The sequence below is a fragment of the Medicago truncatula genome, chromosome 8 (genome assembly GCF_003473485.1).
Source record: "Medicago truncatula cultivar Jemalong A17 chromosome 8, MtrunA17r5.0-ANR, whole genome shotgun sequence".
NCBI lineage: Eukaryota > Viridiplantae > Streptophyta > Magnoliopsida > Fabales > Fabaceae > Medicago > Medicago truncatula.
Genome location: NC_053049.1, coordinates 14964534 through 14986831, shown reverse-complemented (window position 1 = coordinate 14986831; position 22298 = coordinate 14964534). Strand labels below are relative to the sequence as shown.

Here is a 22298-nt window from a genome sequence, read left to right as displayed (position 1 = left end):
TTTTTAAGTTGGGGTTTGAACCAGAACCTTGCATATATTATGTAGAGCTGTCAAAACGGGCTGGTCTGTTTAGCCCGAATAAATATAGGGTTTGGGCCTAAAATATTGAGCCTGAATTTTAATAGGATTTTTTAGCCCGGCCTTTAAAAGCCCGGTACCCGTTAGGGCTAGCCCGAATGGGCCGCGGGTAGCCCGTTAGCTCGCATAACAAAAAAAAATTCTATAAATTATATATATTTTTCAAATAATTATTTACTTAGTTGATTATCAAAGTAAAAAACAAAAGTGAAAATTCAATGAATTAACACAAATATAAATGTAATATAAAATTATATTTATTCATTTCGTTATTTATAGTTTTAAAGATCGAATATATAAATATCTATAACCATAACATATTAAAAATATTATTTATAAAAAAATTATAGCAGTGTTTTATAGTACTTTTTTAAAATAAAAAAATATATAATTTTTAATATGGGCCGGCCCGTTTAGCCCGCGGCCCGTGTAGGGCCGGGCTCGGGTAGTATATTTCAAGCCCGTTTTGTCAGCCGGGCTTTTTGGCCCGGCCCGCTGAAACCCGAAGCCCGCTAGGGCCGGATCGCCCGTTTTGACAGCTCTAATATTATGCACTGATCTCACCAACTGAATTAAATTCATGAGACAAAATTATAAATCATTTTATGTCTAAATGTTTATTTTTTATTATTTTTATAGAGGAATTATTTATTTTTTATTATATCATTTACTATTTATTACTGTATATTTTTTTCATTTATTTTAATTTAGTTATCTCAGTAAGGAAAAGTATTTTCATAAAGCAACTCATAATTTTTAGTCTCTATCCAATATTAATTATATTTTATAATTTATGTATATTTATTATTTTGAGATTAAATGAGTACATTTTTTGACAGCTTATATAGAATTATTTATTTGAGGAATTTTTTTTATTATTATCTCGTAGTTTCGACTAAAAAGATTATAATAACCATTTTGACTAAAAAGTTTTTTTTTTTTTTCAAAACTAAAATTTTCATTATAACCTCAAAAAATTTATGAGATTTTTAAAGAAATTTTATATTGTCAAACAATCATAATTTTAAGATGATTAAGCTTTTAATTTTAATCATTCATTTGATTGATTGAATTAAGTTATATGTATATTTACGGTATATATAAATTAAGTTCTAATGATTTTTTCAAGTTCCTAATTACTATGATAAATTGAATAAATAATTTTATAGTCTTATGAAAATTTTGTCCTATAAGTGTATATAAGTTGGTGGTTATCAATGATATTATTTTGTAGTGATTTTTTACTTCTCACCATTTAAAGTGTATGAACCTAATCACCAAACCATGTGACAAAAAAATTAATATAAACAAATATTTTCTTGTCGATTGATATTAACTAATATTGTAAAATATTTTCTATAATTTCATTCAAATTTTTCTCTATCTGTTTTTAAGATTTTTTTTCAAGGGTTTTAAGAACGTTTTTGTTAAGTTCAATCATTTTTACTTATATATGAGATTGTGCGCCTTATTGAAATAAAGTTATATTATAAAAGATATTGGTAATAGTTGATTTAACTTATAAAGTGAACTTTATTAATTTTTTAATGAATTTTCTCTTTTCAAGTGAAATTTCTCCATACAAGAGAGATAAATATAAATCTCCGGCAACTTGTTTAAGTGATTCAAATATCTTACACCATGTATCAATTTATTGTTGAATTAGATATATTTTTGGGTTATCATGATATGGTATGAATTTTTCACCGCCGATTAACCATGATTAATCTCTATCAGATAATGTGTGGGGTATAAAAGGCGAGTTCTCTCCTTCCAATCAGATTTTTTTTATACGTATGAGTTAGAAAAATCGGACTCATGACCACATATTTAAGGGACTCAAGTCCCTTACCACTTGAGCCAATTTGTTGTTGTTGTTGTTAACTTGACAATAATATTACTTTTCTAAGCACAGATGTTGTTTCAATTCATGCAAAATAAGATTTTACTTTTTTTTCTTTGTAAAATATTTTGCTTTGATTTTTATTCTCTAAAGATTGGAATCTGTATTTTATTTTAAAATAGAAAAGAGAGCGAAAGTCTAAAGTAGTCTATAAAGCTCATCGAAAGGAGTATATACACTTCTACAATTTAAAAAGTCTAAAGAAAGATTAAACTTAATTAGTCAATCAGCAAATCGATTTCTTTCCCTTTTCAAGTATAATAAAATTTGATACCCAAACTCAAAGCCAAAAGATTTTGAACGTGCCTTATTAAAGTAGAATATTAGAATCACTTTCTACGACGAGATAAAAAATGCTCTTCTTCTAAGCCGTATCCAATCTAAGTTACATGTCCACATTTCAGCTTAAAGGACGTCACAAGATCCAAATTTCTTATTGTAACCTTTGATTTGTCTCCTTTGATGTTATTGAAAATCTAATCTCTGCAAACAAAAGAAAAGAAAATAGTCATAAGACTAGATGGAATAAGGCAAAGCCAAACCTGGGTAGCAACAACATAATCTCAAAATACATGGAGGGTTGTCTCAACATATCACCCACAATTAGTACAAACATAAGAAATTCTCATTCCCTACTTCCTTCTGCAAGAATTTGTGAGCAAACACTTATGAACAACCAACCAGATAAAAGTTTTATAAGTGATGGGGGTCCTTTCCACTCCAAAGAGTCTTCCATTGTAGATTGAATGTTACCAGTTTGTACATAAGCCCTTTGAATGGAAAACTGGTGAGTGTTAGTACCTTCCTAGCCCAAAGTGTCAGCCTCGTCCACATTAGATGAGGATGGTAAGGAAAGCACTCAAGTTACAACATTTACCGTTAAATTGTTACATAAGAAGCTCAGATTCTAATTCCCCATCTTTATTGAAGACATCACACATAGAAAGTGTGGTGTTGATGTAACTTTGGAATGCTGATGAGAAAAACACTGTTATTAGAGAACAATAGATCAATATGTCTATCATACTTACCAAGAAGCACTTTGCACCATAGATCACCTCGATTTTTGATAAGTTTCCACTACATCTTCATAAGGAAATTCTTATTCATCCGACACGGTCTCTTAAAACCCACGCCTCTTTGTCCTTGGTTGGCAACAAGCATCCCAATTCACCAGGCGAGCTTTCTGCGCTTATGCTCAATATCTCCCCAAAGAAACCCACATTGAATTTTCTCTATCTCATCAACAAAAATAAGGTGAGATATTTTGGCACCGTACCTAGCAGCACACAAGTGCTCCGTCTCAACCTGGTCAACATAATATGCGAAAGCCTTTCCATACAAATGACAAATAAATGAGAGATTAGATCTCCTTGTCTTATACCTCTAAAAGAAATAGAAATTTATGATTTCTCACCATTCCACAATATTTTATAGGCGGTGAATGAAATACAATGATGAATCATCAAAATAAGCTTTGCTGGGAACTTACAATCCTCTAGGTAATTTTCTTTGGATTTTGAGTTAAGTTGATATGCTTTCTCCATATTGATCTTGATAGACATAAACATTTTCTCACCTTTCATTTTAGACATGGAATGTACCATTTCTTGAGCCACGATGATATTATGATGGATGCTACGATCCGATATAAAACTCTACTGGTACCGGGAAATGATATCGTTCAAAAATGTTCAATCCTATTAACAATAACTTTAGAGATAATTTTGTAAATAATAATTCAAAACATGAATAAACTATTTCATTATCAGGTCAACATCGTCGTGGGATCCACATCGTCCCATGTGAACTTCTCCCATTACTTTGAGGGTCTCAACTCTTCCCCCACACCAGAAGAGAACACCATTAACTCTTTTTGTACAAATCCCTTAAAAATTAATTTTTTTTTCTTAACAAATAAAACAAACACAAACTTTTGGAAATGAAAATGGAATAAAAACTTAACCAGTGCTTGACAATTTGTTTGCAGCCAAATTCATCCTCAAACACAATAAAATCAAAGTAGTCATTGTCATTTTTATATTAAAGACAAATTAGTCTATTTATGATTCATATTTAACTAATTCGTTGTCGACGTGTGTCCGACATATATCCTGGTCTTACATTATATATGTATGGATTGAGATTCAAATCCCATATTCCACACTTATTTAACTTAATAGTGGATTTCTAAACGCTAAACTATTTAAAAAAAAAAAAAAAAACGATGACATGTCAATTACATATGTTACCATAAATTCTTACGCATTATCAGTTTAACTAACTAATTAGTACACGAGTAACAAACAGTTAAATATGAATCACATTAACAAAATGATTTTCCTTTTCCTATGAAAATTACGAAAGACAAATTTGAATATATATTATATTTTTTATCATGAACTAATTTATGTATTATTTTATTTTTCTATCAAAAACTAAATTGGTCTCGAGATAAATTGTGAGCGATGAAATTAAGACTCAAACCATCCATTTCAGAATAATCTCTTTTATACGCAAACGACCCCAATTACAGAAAACGACACCATCATCCACATGCAGAAAGCTATCAAATCTCAATGAAAAGCATGCTTATGATTGAAACTTCCAATAAGCACTTAATTGAAAGTGTATGTGCAATTATCGTAAAGGGTGATTGGAACAATCTCTTAAAACCCAAAACAGCTTCTACACTCACTTCCACTACCATTCACCAAGTTATCTTGCATCTCAAGCAACACCGTTACGAACCCTTTTTCATCTTCCATTTCTTCAAATGGGCTCAATCCATTCCACACTACACTCATTCCTTACATTCTTCATGGTCAATGATTCACATGCTCACCAAACACCGCCATTTCAAAACTGCACAACAGGTGCTTGATAAAATGGCGCAAAGGGAAATTCTTTCATCGCCTTCGGTTTTGACTTCTTTGGTGCGGATTCATGATGACCCGGAAGTTAATTCACATGTTTTGAGCTGGATTGTGATACATTATGCGAAATCGAAGATGACCCATGATGCGGTTCAGGTTTTTGAGCAGATGAGTTTGTGTAATTTGAAGCCTCATTTGCATGCTTGTACTGTGCTTATGAACTCTTTGTTGAAAGATGGGATTACTAGTATGGTATGGAAGGTTTATAAGAGAATGGTTCAAGATGGGGTTGTTCCGAATATTTATGTTTATAATTGTTTAATTCATGCTTGTTCGAAATCGAGAGATGTGGAGAGAGCAGAGTTTATATTGAATGAGATGGAAGTGAAGGGTGTGGTTCCTGATATTTTTACGTACAATACTTTGATAGCTTTGTATTGCAAAAAGGGTCTGCATTATGAGGCTTTATCGGTCCAGGATAAAATGGAAAGAGAGGGAATAAATCTTGATATTGTTAGTTACAATTCTCTTATTTATGGATTTTGCAAAGAAGGGAAAATGAGGGAAGCTATGAGGATGTTTGGCGAAATCAAAGATGCCATTCCGAATCATGTCACATATACTACATTGATTGATGGATATTGTAAAGCGAATGAGTTTGAGGAAGCTTTGAGGTTGCGTGAAATGATGGTGGCTAAGGGATTGTACCCTGGTGTTGTTACTTACAATTCGATTTTGCGTAAGCTGTGTTCAGATGGCAGAATAAGGGATGCCAACAAACTCTTGCACGAAATGAGTGAAAGAAAAGTCCAAGCTGACAGTGTCACATGTAACACACTGATTAATGCTTATTGCAAGATAGGAGATTTGAACTCTGCTTTGAAATTTAAAACTAAGATGTTAGAAGCTGGACTAACGCCCAACTCCTTTACATATAAAGCACTGATTCATGGATTCTGCAAAACAAGCGAGCTCGAAAGTGCCAAGGAACTATTGTTTGGAATGCTCGATGCCGGATTTTCTCCAAATTATCGCACTTATTCGTGGATTGTAGATAGCTATTGCAAGAAAGACAATACTGATGCAGTTCTAGCACTGCCAGATGAGTTTTTGAGTAAAGGTTTTTGTCTTAATATTTCACTCTACAGGGCATTGATAAGAAGGTTATGCAAGATAGAGAGGATTGAATGTGCTGAAAAGTTATTATATCATATGGAAGGGAAGGGTATTTCAGGTGATAGTGTTATCTACACTAGTCTTGCTTTTTCTTACTGGAAATCAGGGAACACAAATGCTGCCTCAGATATGTTAGAAGAGATGGCTAGGAGAAGGTTGATGATCACTGTCAAAATCTATAGATGCTTTAGTGCTCTTGATGCTAGTCAAAACAAAGTGTCACAGATGTTCTGGGATCATGTCGTGGAAAGGGGTCTGATGTCAAGAAATACAATGTATAAAATACAACAAATGCTGATGTGATATGATGATAATCTTGCTAATTCAAAAGTAGCTTTTTCCTGTAATTGTAGGCCGTTTATTTCTTCTGGTTACCAGAGGGTATTCCTTCATGTTTTCACTTGTCATGCAGGGACACTTTACAAACCTTGTATGTTAACTATCATAAATCATATTATTTCGAAACCTGTTATGCATTATTTGTGGCAACTGTCCATTGCTTAAACACCATTTTTTGGAAAACCAAATGGGGAAGATTGGAAGACTATCCGGGTTTACAACTTTCCAAACTCATTATATTTATTCATGTAAAAGTAGGGATAGACATAGACTATCTGTGGTTCTGTCAAAAAATTAAAGAAAGTTGCTTTCTGCTTTGTTAGAAATCTCTTCTAAAATGGAACTAATGCTTGGCAGTTGGGATGTGATGGAATATATAGTTGCGTTTTGTTTCCCAAAAAATTGATGATCTGTTTATGTGGGAACATAATGTTTAGATAGGTATATCCAAACAAAAACACTTCCCACTATTTTCTGTTATAAAATATAGATAGAAGAGTTATTTCTTAGTTCTCTCATTGGACATTGAGAACTTCATTTTCAAAAATTATTTACATGTAATTTTATAGCTAATGCTTCGTCCATGCTTATTTTAAATAATTTGACTAGAACTTGGATATTTTATTTTTTTGAGGAAAGAACTTGGATATTTTATTTTTATCAGGTAGGTTTTGCTTATTTGGATTGATTATTATTTTAATGTATTTAAAGGTCTGAAACTCTTCAATTTAATTTCAAATGCTTGTGATCATGAGAATCAAGTAGAAATTTCAAACGCTTGTGATGAAAATGTGTGGTGTCTTGCAAGGTTATATGGGATACCTTCTGTGGAAGTCAACATAAACCAGCTGTGTGCAATACCAATGATACAGGTTGAGTTTTTTTCTGTCTCTTCTAAGCTTCGCTGGTCCACATATTTATCTTTGCTAATAGCATACTCTGATCAACCTCATAGGTTGTTTGAATATCCATGTGAAATTTCTGGTTTCATTGTTATAAGAGGCCATTATCAAGGGGGAGGGAAGATTGATAGGTGGGATGGGTCAGATATAACGCAACTATAGTAACTATTTCAAAGTGTTAAACCAACAAAACACAGTAAGTGTGTTGCCCCGGGGCCAACAAAACGCAGAAAGTTTATTAAAAAAGTGGCCGGGGCCAAGCCCCGGGAGATGTATACATAGCTCTGCTCAGACAATAAGTGTGTTCGGGCTCCCCACCTGCAAAGATTAATCTGAATTTTGTTATACACACACACACCAAAAAAAATTCAACTAGGCATTCATACTAACTACATATATTGATATATACTATTTTATACATAATCCTTTCATTCATATAGGAGTGGTGAAATGGGTTGATGCCATTAGGTTGACCCATTTAATCCACCCTTTTTGCTGAGGCAGATTGAGATTTTCAATTTGTCTCAAGCAACCCCTGTATAATCCATAAAATGGGCTGCGAGTGGGTTGACCTGTCGAGTTATTTTTTATTCGAATACTTTTTTGAAACTTAGGACGTGGAGAGGGCAGAACAATTGCTGAATGAGATGAATGTAAAGGGTGTGGGCAGGACACTAACTGGCAGAACCAACAACCAAGGTTAGTTTGTTGATATCATCTCAAATTTTTGTTGTATGCTTCACACTTTTTTTTCAAAGATTGTTGTTTTTTTTTTTTTGAAGGGTCAAAGATTGTCTGTCGTGTGCTTCATGTTTTGAATGGTTGCTGGTTGCATGCTTCATGATTCATGTTTTAATTCTATATTATTGAATCATATTATCATTGCAATTTGCAACTGCTGCATAGTGTCAAAAACAAATACTATTTGGGAGGAGAAACTACAGTCTAGTCTGTGATATTATATACTATTCCACCGAAGATAATAAATTAGATATCTGAAAACAGGTTGAATAACAAGTAAAACTAATAAAACAGGAAAGTGAGTTAGGTGGTTGAGGTTAGTGGCAGTGGAGGAAGAACTTTTGTATATAATAATGACCACTACTTATAAATGAATCAAGAGATTTAACATAGCTTCATTCCCAAAAATTCCTTACTTTGCAGTTTATGTCAGGATAGTACGATGGTCAACATAGACCTTTGTATCAATTTTATTATGATTTTTGTGTTTAGGTAGTTTTTGGATTATATAATCCTAAAATCCCAAAAAAGGAGTTCGGATTATATAATCCGAACACGGGTATTTTTTGAAGAGAAAAAAAGAGGGCGTATGAGAAGAGGTAGGGTGGGAAAAGAAACAGTCATTGTTTTTTTACTCTTCTCATATAATAAGAGCTCTTTAAACAAGGAAATTATTTGATAGACACCAAAAAATCCATTGACGCCTGTATTTAATTTTATTATGGATGGGTGAAAATTTTCTGCAATGCCCTTTAAAAAGTATGAGTGTAGAAGAAGTTGGTGAACAATACTTCAATGATCTATTTTCAAGGTCATTTTTTCAGGAATCAAGGGAATATGAGATGGATTTTATCATGCATGACCTTCTCAATGATTTGGCTAAATATGTGTGCGGTGATTTTTGCTCAACACTCAAAGATGAGGAATCTCATAACAGATTGAAAATGACTCGCCATGTGTCATTTTTAGGAAATTCAGGCAATAGTTTCAAATTTTTTGAGACCTTATATAATGCAAATAGATTACGCACATTTCTTCCACTATGTATGAGATCCAACGAAGGTGACAGTAAACTTTTGATGTCTAGCATATTGATGCAGGAATTGTTCTCAAAGTTTAAGTTCTTTCGTGTCTTGTCAATGTCTGGTTTTTCCACTGAGAATGAGTTGCTTGACACCATAGGCAATCTCAAGCATCTCCGTTTTCTAGACGTCTCTGGTACCAACATAAAGAAGCTACTGGATTCAGTCTGTTCTCTCTATAACTTGCAAATACTCAAGCTGATGAATTGTAAGTGTTTGGAAGAGTTGCCATTAAATTTATATAAACTCACTAATGTCCGTTACCTCAACTTTAGCAAAACGAAAGTGAGAAGAAGACCAATGGATGTGGGAAAACTAAAGAATCTTCAAGTGCTGAGTTCATTTTATGTGGACAAAGGTAGCGAGGCCAATATTCATCAGTTATAGGAGAATTCAATCTTCATGGAACACTATTAATTTTAGAGCTGCAAAAGATTGTAAATCCCTCTGATGCATTGGCAGCAACTTTGAAAAATAAAGTACATCTTGTGAAGCTAGAGTTAGAATGGAATGCATGCAGTGACAATTCGGAGAAAGAAAGGGAAGTGCTGGAGAAGTTGCAACCTTCCAAACAATTGAAGAAGTTGTCAATACGGGGCTATGGAGGTACACGATTTCCAGAATGGTTTTGAGATAATTAATTGTCAAATTTGGTGTCTTTAAAATTGAGAGATTGTGAAAATTGTGTGTTGTTGCCTCCACTTGGGATTTTGCCATCTCTCAAGAAATTGTGGATCACAGGGCTATCTGGGATAGTGGCGATTGGTAGTGAATTTTATGACAATAGGAGCATCTCTTCTTCAGTTAGTCCTCCATTTACATCCTTGGAAATCTTAAAATTTGAGAATATGGAGGGATGGGAAGAATGGGATTGTAAAATTGTGACAGGTGCTTTTCCGTGTCTCCAAAAGCTTTTCATAAATGATTGTCCATATCTAGAAGAGTGTTTACCTGAGCAACTTCCTTGTTTGTTGAAACTAAAAATTACTAACTGCAGCCAACTTGTGGCTTCTGTTCCATTTGCTCCATCCATTCGTCGATTACATCTAAGTAATTGTGGAAGGCTGCATATCGGTTATCAACTATCTACTCTCAGAATTCTCAGAATTGATGAATGGTGTATGAAAGAATCGTTCCTTGAATGGGTTGGGCACATCTCTCTTGAAACACTAATGATTATGCGTTCCCCAACTATGAACATTCCTCTAGGCTGTTCCTACAACTTTCTTGAATATTTGGACCTTTCATCTGGACTTCTTCCCAAAACTCGAGTGCCTCAGTTTGACTAAGTGTAGTAATCTTGAAATGATTTCACAGGAGCATCATTGTAGCCTTACACGTCTGTATATCAGAGAGTGTAGTAATCTTGAAATGAATCTTAAAAAATTGGATTACGAGGGTTTCTGCAACCTCTCCTCTCTTGAATCTTTGTGTCTCTCTAATTGCCCCAACCTTCAATGCTTACCGGTGGAGGGCCTGCCTAAATCCATTTCAAGGCTAGCAATTTGTGGTCCTTCTGTTGTCAAAGAACGATACATGAAACCTAAAGGTGAAGAGTGGGGGAAGATTTCTCACATTCAATGTTTGGTGATCAATGATGTCATAATAAACTGAACTACAACTTCTAGATGATGCATGCGCTGATTCTCATATTGTACAGATTTTAAGCAGGTACCAGCTCTAGGCAACAAACATATGTATCTTTGAAATTCAAATTTAACATCTTTGCTATTTTCAATTTAAATTAATTCTCTAAACATTCATCCCTATACTAAAATCTTGTTTATTGAAAATGTTTAACTCTAGCTAGCAAATAAGAGTAGCACAAGTTTACACCTTAATTGCTAGTACTTCGTAAACATCAGATCAAGTTTAACACATGCTAGTTTATGGTACATCTCATGAGTTGTTGCAGATTTATATTAGCATAAGTATTTACTTGAGTTTGTATCTTATTTTTTCACACAAACTTGGTCTTTCTGTATTACATGCAAGAATTCCTTTTATCATTATGTCTCTCTTGAAGTTGGAATTCTAAAAAGATCCGTTGCTTTTATTTAGTGTTCATGCTCTGTGACGAAGGGGGACATAGAGAAGACAGAGCTTTCTTCAACTACACCAATTGCTTCATGGTGTTATAAGTCAGAGCTTTTTCTTGGGTAAGATATTTCACAGTTAGATTATAAATTTATAATCCTTTACAAGGAATTAATTGTGCCCTTGGAAACTTATTTGAAGTACAATTTTTAATGATTCAGGGAGCTGTTTCGACAACCATAAATGTTATTTAATTCTTCAATACAGAAACTAGCTGTCAACAGCTTCAAGCATCAAAAAATTAAAGGTTGGTAAGATCAAAATATCAACATTCTGTTCTGTCTTTGAACTGAATTTAAATCTTTCTCTAAATGTTAACAAGATACTACTCCATATTTCTAGTCTAGGCCACTTTTAAGAAACTCTAATTTTTTTTAGTAAATGAATTGAGTTTTTGATTTTATGCAAATTCATTGATATTTCTAGGAATAATCTTGTGTTGGTAAGAATACTGCTGCAGACATTGACAGAGCTTTCTGGACTATTAGGCTCCTTGAACTTGTTTTTGTATCAATTGACCGGAAGTATACTTACCAGCATACCATCTCTCAACTGAAATGCCATCCAACAGATGTTAGTTTATTTTTTATGTTATGTATTTTTGTCAAAATATATTAAACTTTATGACTGTATTCCATTTTCCTTGAAAATTATTAAAGGTGTATGATTGTATTCCATTTTGTCTTGAAGTTTCAGTTTACAGGGCATGGATACTATTAGATGAAAAGGATTGAATATGTAGAGAAGTTGTAACTGGAAATCAGAAAACACAAATGCTGCCTCTCAAATACGTTTGGAGGAGATTTATGATCACTGCCAAAATCTATAGATGCTTTAGTGTTTCTCATTAGAGCATGAAAATTCAGAGATTTATTTTCAATTCTTGTGCTGATAAGATTGATAATATTAGAGCATGAAATGTACGTTTTTCCATGTACAATATCTTGAAGAATATACTTGTTCACTCTATTCATCAAGACAAATTTACTTTAACTATTCTAGGGATCAAATAATTCACACAGAATAAATTTACCTATTTCTGAAACAAGATGATCAATTTGACTATAACCAGACACTTCTCCATCCTGTTGGGACCCTTTCTCTTTTTCACTAGAAGATTCATGCTCCATTATAAAAAGAGAGGCAAAGGAGGCAAGAACAAGAATTACATCAAAAAATATATCCGTAATAATAGTGCTCAGCTTATGAAAAAAAAGATAGTAATAGTAATTGCTCACGTGCATCTTTTTATTGGACAGAAATTATTCTCTATTCCTTGCACTACTTGTCCAAATAGTATTTTTGGGTCATATAAAAGGTGCAAGAGCAAGCAAATGCTGTATTTTGCATTTGCAACTGGAGTATATATGAATTTGGCTTTGATGTTGACTAGACTAAAGTGAAATTAAATGGTCAAAGAAAAATTAAATGGTGAATTTGAGATAAAGGATCTTGGTCTGATAAAAAGGGTTTTTGGAATTGATGTTATAAGGAACCGTGATAAAAGTGAATTATTCTTGTCTAAAACTAGTTACTTGAAGAAGGTGGTGGAGTATTTTAGAATGTCAAACTCTAAAGGTTGGCACTCCTTAGGTTATCACACAAAGTTGTCCATTAAACAATGTACTCAATCCGAGCATGAGAAAATGATAATGGAGGATATTCCCTGTACAAGTTGGGTTGGAAGCATCATGTATGGACTTAGCTTGTGCGGTTAGAATGGTGACTCAGTTTATGGAAAATCCATATATTGTTCCTTGGCAAGCTTTGAAATGAATTTTGATATACTTGAGCGGATCTTTGAAGAACGGTTTGAAGTACACAAAAGCAGCTCAAGAGGAAGACGATTTGGAAGGGTATGTAGATAAAGACTACGCGGGCAATGTGGACACAAGGAAATCTTTACTAGGTTGTGTTGACTCTTTATGGCACGACTATTAGATGGAAGATAAATCAACAATCTGTGGTGGCTCTATCTATAATTCAAGCGGAGTACATTGCCCTTGTTGAAGGGGTGAAGGAAGCCATATTGTTGAAAGGGATTATTGGTGAGTTAGGAATTTCTCAAACATGTGCGAAGATACATTGTGATAGTCAAGTGTCAGCAATTTGACAAATCATTAAATGTATCATGAAAGGACGAAATACATTGACATTCGTTTGCACTTCGTTAAATAGATTGTAGTTGAGAAAGTTGCTTTGAAAGAAAATCCAATGGAGGAATATAGGATAATGCAACTAAGGAGGTGAATTCTAATACAAGGCAAAACACTGACATGTTATTTATTTATTTTTGTTTATTTTAAACTTAACTACTATACTTTGACCAAATTTTTAAAAAATTGAGTGTCAAGTGTTTATAGCATCTTATTTTTAGATATAACATGGAGCTTAAAAATTCTCTTATTTTTATGTTGTTTTTTCATGTTTATACTTTGTAGTATACTTCATATTTTTTACGAATGTAACCTTATGAACTAGAGACCTATGATTGGATTGTGAGTGCCTCATAGTTTACCTATGGTTAAGTTAGCTCCATTATGTAACTGCGACATCAGACTTGTTATTTATTCTCAGTTTCTTGTTTTCTTGGTAACCTCTTAACAGTTGAGTAAAGGTGCAGCTAGCTATCTATTATGTTGTAAAACTCTTTCTATGTATAAACTCTACGAGAAGATATGTGAGTTTTCAAACAAAGGTGATAGCTGCAAAATAAAAGAGTAATTATGAATCATACATAAGAATAAGAAAACAAGTAAAGTATTTCTACTAAAAATGGTATACAATCGTAAACTTCTAATATTTTATATTTGAAAAAAAATCATTACATAATATAAGAGGAGATGGTGTCATGAATATGTGATGGAATGGATTTCATCAAGCTCGTATTTTTGGATCAGGTTCGGTACTGTACTGTGTACGAGTTTCAAATTGTGGCGTGATTTAGGCAAATCGTGATGCGATTTTGCCTAGGTCTGAATGTTATATAAGATTTGATTCTTCAATTCTTTTGGCAAGAGAGAAAAAGAGCTTCGAGAGAATCTTGGAAAACTAAAAGAGGTAACTTTAAGGTTAATGAGATCTCATTAGAGAAATAATCTAAAAGCTTTCTTTATTGTTTTCTTTGGTGAGAGGTTTTTGGGTTGGAAAACACTTCATAAACACATTGGCTAATGAGATCTTATTAGAGAAATAATCTAAAAGCTTTCTTTATTGTTTTCTCATAGGATTCATCGTGCGTTTGAGTGACTTGAAAAATAGGTAAAAATTAGGATACGTTCTTTGTGGGCTTATACGCTAATTTCGTGTAACCTCTTTGTATCATTATTATTGTAGTGGATTAGAGAGATGTTTTCTCCCTCATATGTAAGATTGTAATAGCATATATTACCTAATTGCCCCTTACTCCTCTACTTTTTTTTTTTCATTATAAGATAAGATAATTCCTTTGATTTTTCTAAAAATGATAGTATCCTTGCAAAACACTAGTGAAGTGTCATCACGCATGAAAACAAGGGGTCTGCAGCTGTTTTTACATTTGGTTGGAGAGAAATAAAATGCTCTGATCATCGTTATATATAAAATTAATAAATAAATTGTACTAAAATAAATAAATAGATAAATAAAAGAGAAAATAAATCAAGACAGTTTTTTTTATAAATCATTCAGTTTAATAATAGTAGCCGTCACCCCTTTCTTCTTCTTTTTCTTGTTAGAGAGGTGATTTAGGGTCAATTTTGACCCAAAAATCATCCATCCGAGTTGTTTTTTCTTCTATCCTAATTGAATAACTGATTTCACATATTTTCTGTTTTCTTTCGTTTGTTTTTGTGATTTCGTCGTCTTTGAACGACTCTGTTTGTTTTGATTTCCCGTCTTTGTGTGGTTTATTTTTTATCTCTCGTCTTAGTGCGGTGTTTATTTGATTCAGGTTGAAAGATTAGCTTTGAGCAAGTGCAGATCCGATCAATGACAATGACTTTGACGTCGTCAACGTTGCAGATCCAGAGACATAAGTATTCCGGAGACTTGAATATAGTCATATTAGTCATATTTGTAGGCATAGGTACTTTGCCGTTTTATGCTATTAACATGGATGTTGTGAGTTTGTTCATAGATTCATCCTTTTTGTTTTTAGCGAATTTAAATTTGTATTGTATCGATGTACTCTATTAATTTGAATGAATAAATATCGTTTATTTTTGTCAAAAAAAAAATCACATTTTTTGGGTCATGAGAGAATTTAAGTGGCTAAAAGGTGTTTCACAATCCCGGTCATGGTAAAATCTATCACGAGATATAACACTACCCTTTTTTTTTTCTACCAAATATCACAGTACTAGTGTCTTGTGTTTGTTAGAATTTAGAACATCAACTTTTAACTCTTCAACTTTTTTAATTCTTTAACTCAAATTAATTGAACTACGAAATTCTTCAATAATAGGATTTTTTTAATGTTTTTTTACATGTAATTGGTATAATCACTACAACATTTATTTTTCCTTTTTTAAGCTACATTAGTCTTGCAAACAATTAAAAAACGACAATTTTTCACGGATTTTTTTTTTTTGACAAATTTTTTTGTCACGGATGGAAAAATGGACGTACAAAACTAATTCCTAAACTATTTTTGTTGTGACTGTTAAGTCACATTATATTCACAACTGCATGCAATCCGTTTTCTGCAAAAACCAAAGATTTTGTCTGCTATGATTAAAGTTGGCTCCTTTTGGACGGCTCTATCGACCCCACTTGTAAAATCCAAAGCTTGAGATCCTAAACTCTATCGATCATTATTATAAACAAAACACTACTTTTAAATTCATTCAATAAATAATATATATGGTATATATAATAAACCACATACATCATTTATTAAATAAACTTAAAAAACAAACTTTTGCTTATAATAACAATTGGATAATGTAATTCACACTTAGTTACGAAAATCAAAATATAATCATTTAAAGGATATAATATCAACAAATGTCATAAAGATATTGTTTAAGAAATACACAAATTGAAAATTTTATTTTAAAAATATAAGTCAAAGTAGTTTTAAAGTAATAATTACATTGTTTTCTATACAAATGTTATTCATCTAAGTTGTTCTACAATGCTCTAATAATACTTGTTCTTCGAATATTTTTTATGTAAAATGTGTAAAAATAATTTCATTGGTTGCTGATTATAGTGAAAATAAGAGGGAGAATGAATTAAATATAATTTACATTTAATTTTATGAGAATAAGTAAAATTTATTTTTAGAAACAATTTTTTAAATAACATTAAACATAATTAAATTAAACATAATTAAATAAGATAAAAGTTTACGTTTCTTTCTTATAATTTGGAAAAAAAATATATGAGGTCTTTTTACTTTTATTTGGGATATAAAGAGATTCAATGATCAAAAGTCTAGGTACATATCAAATTGCCAAATACATCGTATAAATTTTTATATAATATATAGATACATGGATAGTGTTGCACACGTAATAAAGCATAATGAACATTTTGCATTAATATTTGCACACATGATATCAAAAGCCAAATGAAAGCAAAAAGGAGTATATTCCAAGGGGCAAACATGCACTATAGTTAACCAACTAAAATGGTCATCAATATTCCTATTTATTTATTTATTTATTAAAATAAAAACGTCAAGGATGATAACAAACGTTCACGCCTTTTAAGAGAAAAGGGAAGAATAAGAAATATTATTCACCATTTTATATATATTTTTTAACAACAAATTACAGATTTCTCTTATTCAATTAGATGGAGTAAGATATTAGCACAAGTGATATTAGATCCATCTATATAATTAAAGTACAAGTAATATTCTTTCCACCAAAACAATTTCATTACATAAGTTACCTGCCAATACATTCTAAAGGGCTTCTATATGATCCACAAACAAAGGCTAGATTAAAGGTCGAGTAAATAGGCAATTACTCTCTTGAAATTGTAAGTTTCGTTATTTACTTCTTTGAAATTAACAAAACTTCAATTACCCCCTGAAATTGTACAACATTAATCAATTTACCCCTTTTGGATTGTGCAATTTCAGGGGATAATTGAAGTTTTGTTAATTTATAGAAATAATTAACGAAACTTACAATTTTATGGAGGTAATTGCTTATTTACTCATTAAAGGTCACTTCAGTTTAGTTGCATAACTATTAATCATTAGGTTTTGATTCATAAATATACTGATATAGTTTGACAATGTGTACTATTCACATAATTTACTTTGATCATTTTGGTTTATTATTAAATTAGATGCTTTTCGATTTGTCCTCGTGAGCTTAGCTAGTTGGTTTGGACAATGCATAATATAAGCAAGGTGCGGGGTTCAAACCCCGACCACCACAAAAAAAAAAAAGATGCTTTTCGATTTGTCTCAATTAATATTTTCAAAATATCAAAATTGTACATTAAAGTGGTAAATTGCGACATAGATTTAGTAACAGATGAAATATCATGATAAATTTAGTTCCTTATTTTATGACTTTATCTTGGATATATGTTTGCTAAGACCACTATGAAATTCAAGTTAATCATTCTAAATCATACAACTTCGTATCTAGAGCATGGTTTTCCATCTTCATCGGCTAATCTGAAAACATACATGCCATGACCTGATGCATATATGGCAATCCTGATGGGTTTGACAACATCTCAGCTAGCAGTAAGTTATGCTATTGAGCATCCATTGATCATGAATCCACTTCACCAATATAACCCTCGGTTAACCCAAACGCATGGTTATGAAAATCCAATTCACCAATATAACCCATTGTTAACGAATCTTTGTCTGAAAATTTGTGATACACACGAGGAGAGATCTCCCTTTCCAACTAAATTTTCTTCATACGTTAGAGTCATAAACTGAACCATAAACACTTAATTAAAAAGGTAAAATATCTCTCACCAGAGGAACTAATTCATTCTTAACAATACCAGATAAAAATTAGTCATTGTTCAGAGCTGATGGAAAATCTCTATATACATGTATTCTAAGCTACATTTTGCCTATATGTCACCTTACCAATTCCCCCCTTTCTAACTATCTCTTTATATATGTTCTCTCTCATTCTAAGCTACACTTTACTTATGTGTCACCTCACCAATGCCCCCTTTCTTATAATTCTTATTTCTTATATGAATGCATTCTCCTTGCTTTTTCATTGTTAATAATTCATTATTTATTATTATGTCTCCTAACATTGTCGGTTACACATGCACAAAATATTAAGGCCAGAATATGTATTGAGGTGTATATTGAATACTTAATTTCCTTATTAGTTTATTTTCGCAATAATATGAGTCCCCTAAATTTTAGTCAGAAATTGGTCTATATTTTTAAAAAATTTTGACAAATGAAGTTGGTCACCCCTGAAATTTTCATCGAGATATTCATATACAATGAATTTATTGTGGCAATCTATGTGTAACTCCCATTTACCAAAAATCATTTGCTAATTTTTTTATTAATGATTACCAAAACTTGAATGATTATGGTGTAGTAATGGTCAGTTACACATCTTACTTATTACCTTTATTATAAGCGACTGACAGTTATATGGGTAACTCCTTTTTACCAAAATTATGCACCTTTATTTCATATTGTAACTCCTTATTTAGTCATCATGGGGGACGGGTTAATACAACAAAAAAAATGGCCACTACATAAATTTTTCCAATTCTACATTCTTATAGGTTACGGTTTTAATATACCATGCCACACAAAAGTAATGGTAACAATAATCAAGGTTCACAATTTTTTTATTTATATCACCAAGAATGCAATATAAATTTAATTAAATAAATAAACAAATAACAAACATGCAGGGTTACAATTTCAATGCCTCTTCGCATTCCTTCACATAAAGCCTAAAAATATGTTACAGTTTAAACCATTTCAATGACAGTATTTCCCAGACACCTATATAACCAGCACTGGTGTCATTCCTTTTCCACTCATTCTGTCGCATCTATCTGTGTAATTTCATTGATTCCCACATACTCTCTTTGCTTCCCTACCATGTCTGCCATTGATGTCATTGGAACCAAGTAAACCACTTTCCTACACTTTTCCTTTACCATGTTAAATAAAAGCTTTAATCTAATCTTTTTTCATGTTCTTTACTTTTACAGTGTCGGAGAAGTCAACAACAATGGTGTGCATACCTTTCTCAACGAACTCTCTAATGCTGCCCCTGATACCAGGATCAAAGTTAGGGTAGCACACATGTGGGACACGCTGAATATAACAAAAAAAAAAGGAAATAATTAGTACAAATATGGTGCTAATTGATGAGAAGGTGTTTGTCGATGAAATTGCTACATTGTTGTTCCTTCGCAAATTGCATTCATGCTACAATACCAAGGAGGTTCTCACCTTCATTGAAGAAAGTCTTGCAAGAAGGCAAGATATATGTAATTTCGTGCTTTGAGGTCTCAAAAACCAAGGAGAAATATGATGTGGTTGAAAACAATCCCTCCATGCTTAGTTTCTATGGTGGCGCAGTTGTGATTGAGGAGGGCTCGGATGACAACACAATCCCTCGCTATATCTTTAAATTTGTTAATTTCAATGATCTGCCCAAACGTTGCGGGAAAGAGGTGTTAGCAGGTTGGTTTATCAAAATATTAAATTATATGTCATACGCATCTATTACATTGTGTAAAGAATGTAACACTTTTGTTTCTCGACAGATGTAATTGGATTTATAATTGATGTGGATCCAATTGAGGAGAAAACAACTGTCAATGGGAAAGTCGACATGTTGTCACTTCATTTGGGGGATGGCAGGTGCAACATAATTTGTTCCCCGTGATTTAATTATCATTTAGTAGTATTATAACACATTTACCACAAAAATCAATTCACAAACTTTTTAATCCTTCGTGACTTTTGGCAATGGGAATGTCTTGAAGGTAACACTATGAGATGACTATTCTCCAATGTTTAATCAAAAGCTGAAAGATCAAATGCATGCTGCTTGTAACACCCCGTTATCCCAAAGCAATTAAATATTAAATAATACATCAGAGTATATCCCAAACGGGCATGTCACACTACTTTTCAAAATTTTCTTAAATAGAATATAAAACTATTTAATAAACAACAAACTTTAATAGTTTCACCAAAACCTTGCAGCGGAATAATTTCATAAAAACAACAATTAACATCAACTGTTTAATTCTCCATAAAATTCTGGCATGAAAGCCTCATCAAAGTAATTCAAACAACAATAAGGGCTACATCAGCATGTTCCAAAAATTGATACATAGGAATGAAAATAAACAAGTAAATCTCATCCCGTACGTATCAGAGCCCTAGACATTGAGCCACCACCTACTACTCAGGATCACCTGCATGTTACCCATAGGAAGGGCAACATTTTCAAGCAGAAGGGGTGAGATTCACAACAATAATAATAGATATAAAATTCATCAACTGAATCTAACACCCTAACATCATAATAGTCATTCAATATATATATATATATATTTCATAAATCAACACATCAACAACAATGGTATTTACAACCAACAACAATGACTCATGCAACTACTCAACAACACCGCTAAGACTCCTCGACAATGCAACAATACACAATGCATGTGGTACCAATCTACAGGGCAGAAGCCCTCACCAGATATTGAATGGTTAAAGCATTCATCAGGGCATAAGCCCTCACCACTTTGAACAACAAGGTGTTCCAGGACATGAGTCCTCCCGCTTTGAACGACAAGGCGTTCCAGGGCATGAGCCCTCCCGCTTTTATGTCTATGCAATGGACTCCACTTTTGTATATCTACATAAAACTTATCAATGCATATATATATATATATATATATATATATATATATATATATAACTTACAACTATTAAATAAAAGCATACACCACAGTCAACAGCAAATCATCATAACCAATCCAACAATCCCATAAAATTACACAATTAATAATAATTATGCTCAGACATCAAGATCATTCAACATCATTCAATTTTAATAACAAGCAGTTCAGATACTGGGCAACTCGCCTCGCGAGTGCATCTGCTCGCTATGGCGAGCTCAGGAAAAAGGTTGCTCGCCGTGGCGAACTCAAGGCGAATGAGAAAAAGGGTGCTCTCGGGAGTTTTGACATTTTTCTCACTAAATCTTCATTTTTAAGCTCCCTATTCATCTTTTTAATCTAAAAATTGTCTCAGTCCTCTCTAAAATCATTTAGGCACTCAAAACTAACCAAAATACGGCTTATAACAACAATTCAAAAATCACGATCTCACAGGCACATGCTCGCTATGGCGAGTGGTTCTGCTCGCGAGGCGAGCCATGAAGTTGCTCACTCGCGAGGCGAGACAAGCTACTCGCCGGGGCGAGCGATGAATCTCAGCACGGACAGAATGCAGGTTTTTCCCCAAAATCCTAATTTTCTTAATTTCACTCCCCAAATCAGTTTACAGATACGAAATAACTTGCTGTATGCACTCAGAACCTATTTCTAACATCAAAAAAGCAATCTCTACACTCAATTCACTCAAAAACCAAATAATCCAACATAAACCCAATTTCCCAATTTTCATACAGAACAATGTTAAACCAAGAATCAGAATTTCATTCTACATTATTGAAAGTAAACTTCACCCTTACCTTAATTTCGATGAACAAATGCACAACAATAGGATTCCCTTGACTCTGCTTGGCTCTTCTCCCTTTTCTCCCAAAAGCTATGTTTTTCACGTACACTGCTTTCTGACTTCTCTTTTCCTAACTCCCCAAAATATAACTCCCATTTATTTCATTAAACTCCCCTTAATTCTATTAATTGCTAATTAACTCCCCAACCTCCAAAATAATAATTATTTCCCACTTATTCTAATTATTATTAAAATAAACCATATAATAAAATATAACACACCACATAAACCACAAATATTATTTAAAATCATATAAAAGACTCTAAATAAATCAAAAATAAATAAAATAACGACTAGGGCGTTACACTGCTCCTAAGCCAAATGTGGCAATTTTTACCTCCACTTTGGTAAAACAATACCAAGGTAACTGATCATACCATGGCATTT

At 32.7% G+C, this 22298-nt stretch overlaps 1 protein-coding gene and 1 long non-coding RNA gene across 2 annotated transcripts; both read left to right on the top strand.

Annotated features, from left to right (window-relative positions):
- The first annotated feature begins 4430 nt into the window (after positions 1-4430).
- Positions 4431-6498, top strand: LOC11443986 (pentatricopeptide repeat-containing protein At5g38730). Its single transcript, XM_024772029.2, has one exon. It carries the CDS (start codon positions 4561-4563, stop codon positions 6334-6336), a length of 1776 nt encoding a protein of 591 aa, XP_024627797.1. The 5' UTR covers positions 4431-4560; the 3' UTR covers positions 6337-6498.
- Positions 6499-7256: 758 nt separating this feature from the next.
- Positions 7257-12208, top strand: LOC112417108 (uncharacterized). The gene is made up of 5 exons (XR_003007623.2): positions 7257-10768; positions 11159-11256; positions 11356-11441; positions 11621-11767; positions 11885-12208. It is a non-coding gene; the product is annotated as an uncharacterized lncRNA (long non-coding RNA).
- Positions 12209-22298: the final 10090 nt, after the last annotated feature.